The sequence below is a fragment of the Megalopta genalis genome, chromosome 8 (assembly GCF_051020955.1).
Source record: "Megalopta genalis isolate 19385.01 chromosome 8, iyMegGena1_principal, whole genome shotgun sequence".
NCBI lineage: Eukaryota > Metazoa > Arthropoda > Insecta > Hymenoptera > Halictidae > Megalopta > Megalopta genalis.
In genome coordinates, this window is record NC_135020.1 from 13,938,688 (window position 1) to 13,944,687 (window position 6,000).

The following is a 6,000-nucleotide window of genomic DNA, read 5'->3' on the forward strand; positions in this document are numbered from 1 at the left end:
TCTTCCTAATTGACGCTCTGATTGTCCATAAAAATGGACAATTTGGGAAGAGGAGATATGATTATACGAGCCTTGCGGCTCGTTTTTATAATTGTTGAAAATCGGTAACTATAAAAACGAGTCGCAAGGCTCCTCTTCCCAAATTGTCCATTTTTGTGGACAATCAGAGCGTCAATTAGGGAGACATTACCGCAAACAATTACAGAAATTAGTCCCCACGATTTTTCAGTCCTTCTCGATGGTCTGACAAGAAAATGTTTCCTATCAAAGTTAATCAGTATTTAACCGACAAGGAATTTCAATTGTTTAGATTAAAGAACAAATTGATTTTCGATAAAGAAACAAGGTCATCGTTATATTTTTGAATATAACCAGACAATTTTAACTTCGTAGTATTATAGGTGACATTGAGACGAATTCAACGACCTGCTAATTGAAGATCTTCAGGTGATATCGAAGAGGAGATTGTCGAGAATCGATTGCCACAATATTTGAAATAATTCGGCGATAAATAACACCAAGGCCACGCATGTAGATACGAACAAATCAACGTAAAAATTACAGATGCTCATTTATACAATATTTCAGACCTTAATACATAAAGCAACAGAAAAATTTATATAAAACCAAATATTATGGCAATCGATTCATGGAAATTTTTCCTTCAATGTCATAAAAAATGTCGTCATGTAGCTAATCGTCGAATTCGTCCCGACGTCGCCGATAACACTATGATGTTAAAATTACCTAGCTCCATTTAAAAATATAATGATATATATAATAATAGTACAATGTATCCTATATACCATATAAATATTGAATGGTTATTTTTATTACATACAGATGTAATAATATATATATCATTATATTTTTAAATGAAGCTAAGTAATTTTTTTTATTCTATATTTATTCTATATACAATAAAAATAATAATATTAATATAGAATAAATATAGAATAAAAAAAATTACTATATATATATATATATATATATATATGTAAATTTTAAAATAAAGCTAGGTAATTTTTTTTTACTCTATATTACATATATATATGTAATAACAATAACTATTCAATATTCATATGGTATTATATTACATATTCAATACCTGTATACTATTACATACGTATATGAAATAATAATAACCATTAAATATTTATATGATATATAGGATACATTGTACTATTATATATATATAATAGTACATATATATTATATATATTATTATATTATTATTATATTATTATATATATATATATATATATATATATATATATATATATATATATATAATAATAATATAATAATATATATAATATATATAATATATATGTACTATTATATATATATATAATAGTATATATATATATATAATAGTATATATATATATATTTTATATACATATACATTATACAGACTTCTGAATGAGATGAATTCTGATTTACCAGATTCAGTTTCGTTAACGTATTATAACAGGTTCAAAAGATGACAATCAACGTACGGAGAGAAGATTGTAAATTATAGATGGTACGAGCGCGCGATTCCGAACGGTGTACGGTTTGACCAATCGAAAGCCGGCCGAAACGCGAAATTACTCACCCAAAATGCCGAGTCTGTAATTAATGGTGACGACGACGACACCCCCGTAGCTCGCCAACACGCTGCCGTCGTAGGGGTTGCCGCTGCTCCATTCGTAGCTCTCCCCGTGCACGAACACGATCACCGGGTATCTTCTTCCGCCGCCGTCCCTCGCGCCGGCTGTAATCAATAAAATTATCTGGTGATTGATCGGTACCGCTGGCACTTGATAGTTCCCGTCGCGCATCCTTAAAGAGCCATTTTTCAAAAGCGACGCCCTATAAAGTTTTGACAGCGCCGTAAAGGATTATCATGCGGACTTCGAGGCCTCGCGGGGATGCCTTCCGTGTGCACGAACGAAATAGTTGCTCTATTTGGGTAACAAATTATCGGGAAGTCCTGCTCTAAACCGTGCTTTCGGCTCTCCCACCCTACCTTCACCTATCCCTCGTTCGCGACGCCTTTGTGGCATGCTGTGTTTCTCAACAGTTTCGCCGCGAGGGGTAATGAGAAACATAGTTTCGGGCTGGCGAAGTAATAATGGCATTTTCGCTTCGAACGCCGCGCCGCTTGAAAGTTTCGTTAGACTGATTTCTCTTTGTCGAGCTATGCTATTTCTAATTCCAAAATGTCCTCCTTGTTTCTTTAAATGGTATGTACTTGGAACGGATCCTCCGACGCTCGATGCGGATATTTGAAATCGCGCGTCCGCGATCGGCGACTCGTGCTCGGAAATATGCTTCGAATTTTCGTGACGGAAACGCTTGCATCATGTTATATTTGCAACATCGAAGTCACAATGAGACGAAGACTTTTTAATTTTAGATGGTATTAACCTCGTGCCGTACCATTTTCTTCATATTACGATGATTGAATGTCTTTCGAGTGCAATAATTTCTAAGAAGAGAAAAGATAATTTATATATTTTGGCCGAAATAATTTCCTAAAAATCGCCGAAATAATTTCAAAGAAGAAAACAGATAATTTATGGTTATCATGTTACTACATTTGCTTAAATGTGTATAGATTGATGACGAGAAATCAGAATTTCTAAGAAGAAAAAAGATAATTTAAATATTTTGGCCGAAATAATTTCCTAAAAATCGCCGAAATAATTTCAAAGAAAAACAAAGATAATTTATGTTTATCGTGTTACTACATTTACTTAAATATGTATAGACTGATGACGAGAAATCAGAATTTTCTACGGACTGAAGAGAACGGAATAATATTCATATTTTAACAGGTTATTACTAGAAATCTCCATCACGTGTCAGACTCGTCAAAATATGGCAAAGGGTTAAAGCATTCTCCGAGTTTAATGAAAGGGGTATATTTTCATAAAGTAAATTTTTTTTAGAAGAACGGGGTTGAGCAGTGACGAGTAACCTTTTATCCGCAGTGGACTACAATTAAAAAACTCACACTCAATTTGGACTGATCCTTATTTGTTTTTTAACAGGAGCGTCGCGTTAACGAGCCGCGGATAAATAATTGGAATGTTATAATTCCAAATTTTATACGTTTATTAAATAATAATCGGAGTTACGTATACTAATTTTTTTTAAGCAACGACAACAGTTTTCTTCGAAGTTACAGTGTTAGCAACAAAAGCGTTTGAATAAAAATAATTAAAATTATTATCAGCGAAAATGATTCAAACCTTTTTAATTAAGTGACACCAAAAATGGTGTTTTTTACTCGTTCGCATGATAACAAGACATGCACCGAGTACGTCTATCAAGATCCAAGTTATCTGATTCGTTAATTTTCTTTGTTTCAAGCTCGCCAAGTCGTAAAAGCTATCTCGATAAAAGAAAAACTTTTGAATTATCACCAACTATTTTAATTTAATAGAGGATAACAAGTAATGTACGATGCAGGGACGCGAATGTCTGTAATCTCCGATCAAGTAATCGCGAACAATTGATTCCCTCGTTATCTATCAAAGAAATAACCCTGTGAACATTTTAGATGTTTATCGCGCAACGTATGACCGGAGTCAATTCAAAGTTTAAGTGTAATTAAGATTCGGCAGATAGCAGAGGGAAAGTGTTGCCAGAGAACTTCCGAAAGAAGAACTTTGTGGCGGACCAGACATAAAAAGACACGTCCTCCAAAAGCGGGGTGTACAGATGCCTTTTTAAACAACAATAAAAACGTTGGGACACAGCTTCGGACCATAGGTCCCGGATCACCCCGGTCGGAAAATCTTCGGGAAAGGCCTTCGCCCTTCCCAAGGACTTTCCCTTACCAATTTCAATACGTTCTCCCCAATAAATACGAGGACCTATGGTCCGCCACAATCGCAAGGTTTTTGCGGTCGTTGTTTACAAATCGGAACTTGTAATTTAAAGGTAGAATTTTGAAACATATGCAATAATTATTTCAACAGAAATATAACGTATGCGTGAAACACACACTTTTGAGTATTAGAAAATATTCCAAATCTTATGCGTTTTCTCTTTGGGACACAGCTTCGGACCATAGGTCCCGGATCACCCCGGTCGGAAAATCTTCGGGAAAGGCCTTCGCCCTTCCCAAGGACTTTCCCTTACCAATTTCAATACGCTCTCCCCAATAAATACGAGGACCTCTCGACCGGGAGACGTCAGTTAGCAAGTTTTCCTCCGACTCTCAACGTGTTCATATTTCTGTCTCATCCGTCACTCGTTTACCTTTACCTTTTACACACTGTACCCCCCATCGCCTTTTTGTTACAAGTTATATTAAAGTTCTCGTTATATAAAAACCAAAAAAACTCTCTCGGATTATTTTATATAAACCGTCGCAGTAACCCCTGCGACAAAACTTGATGAAGTGTACGAGAATGGTATCTGCAATCGAGCAAATGAATTCAGAGGAGGGTATGCGCAGATAAAAGCATCGAAGCAGAAAATGTTCTCCTAAAAAGCATACGGGAAAGATAAATTTCGCCGAGCAATTGGGGCTGTTTGCAGATCCTCCAACTAAAAAAGAAGCCCGAGACTGAAACGAAAACTTCAATATAACGCTGGACCGTGTTTTACGAAAGTAAAAATCTCTTAGCCAAACGCAAGAAAGTGAAAATACAGACGTTTCGGAAAAGCAAACGGAAGTCGCGACGTTCCCGGTTTCACAAACGAACAATTCCTTCCGCGAGCACGTCACGGATTTGCATAATCGCGGAATCGTGTTCCTGTACATTGTACCGAAATAACAACTGTGATAACAACGGAAACTAAACGAATGTTATCTTACGGCTGTCGGCGGATCGATCGTCTCGATCAAATTTAATTTCAACGCTTCGATCATTTTTTGCAATCGCGCAATGGCGCGATAAGCCAGCGTTAAAATTTCCACGCGTTTCAATGTGAATTTCGACTCGGACGTCCAGCCCGAAGAGAATTATTTTACCGTTGGACAGGCTTTTCTTGCCCGCGAGCCCATTCAACCCTTTGATCCGGCGAGTGTCGATTTATCGACCCTTGAACGTCGATTTATTTTTCACGGTTCTGTCGACCGCTGAAAGCGGAGAGGCGGCATTGTGACAGTGGTTATAAGCCTTTTTAACTTTTATCTCTCTGCCGCCGGAGTGTCTCCTTATGCGCCATTACCGTGATTGGTCATTAAGGGGGCTTACGGGCGGGTCTTCTAGATCGAGACGCCTTTGAATTGTGACCGATCCTTCTAATGAGGGCTTCCTCGCAGGGAATGGCAAATATCGCTGTTTTATTCGCCTCTAGTGAATTTATTTCTTCGATGGAAGCATATAACCCCGATATAGAGGGCTCCGATCTTCAAACTTTTATGACGCGCACATTATGCATTGGGGCATTTTGAATATCTCGCTTAGTTTTTATTGTTGGAGAAATGCCAAATAGTGAAAATATTTGGTTCGAGGGGGGAAAACTTATAACGTTCGGCAAACAATTTTCTGAGAATAATTTTCCTCGAAATTTTGAGGTCATTAGAGTTTGTTTAAATGTGATATCTTTTTGGTCATTGCTATATGTTAACTAGGCCAACTAAAACCAAAATAGATCTAGTAATTTATAACATATACATTAAATATAAATTAATCATAAAATTAATATTATAAATAAATTCTAAATTAAATTAATATATAAATTAAGTATATCTAAATTACTAGAATTATATAATATATAATACCGTGATATTTAGATGGATTTGAGTAAAAAGAATTACAGTTGTATATTATATAATATATAATACCATGATATTTAGATGGATTTGAGTAAAAAGAATATTTGTAATAGATAATAGATCAAAGTGAAACAACGACTGTGATTAAATGACCGATGAAGAAGAAATTATTTTGTTATGAAAAATGTTTCAATTAGTGGCTACGTATACGCGGTGATTAACTAAAGCAATATCTCCGTTATCATTAACGATACTCAAAAATGCTAGACGAACAAA

At 35.6% G+C, this 6,000-nt stretch overlaps 1 protein-coding gene across 1 annotated transcript in view; it reads right to left on the reverse strand.

Annotated features, from left to right (window-relative positions):
- The window catches only part of Nlg3 (Neuroligin 3), a 106,085-nt gene extending 104,260 nt beyond the window's left edge, over positions 1-1,825 (reverse strand). Inside the window, exon 1 of the mRNA XM_033465325.2 lies at positions 1,600-1,825. Coding sequence (XP_033321216.2) covers positions 1,600-1,825 — 226 coding nt within the window. The remainder of the gene's footprint in view (positions 1-1,599) is intronic.
- Positions 1,826-6,000: the final 4,175 nt, after the last annotated feature.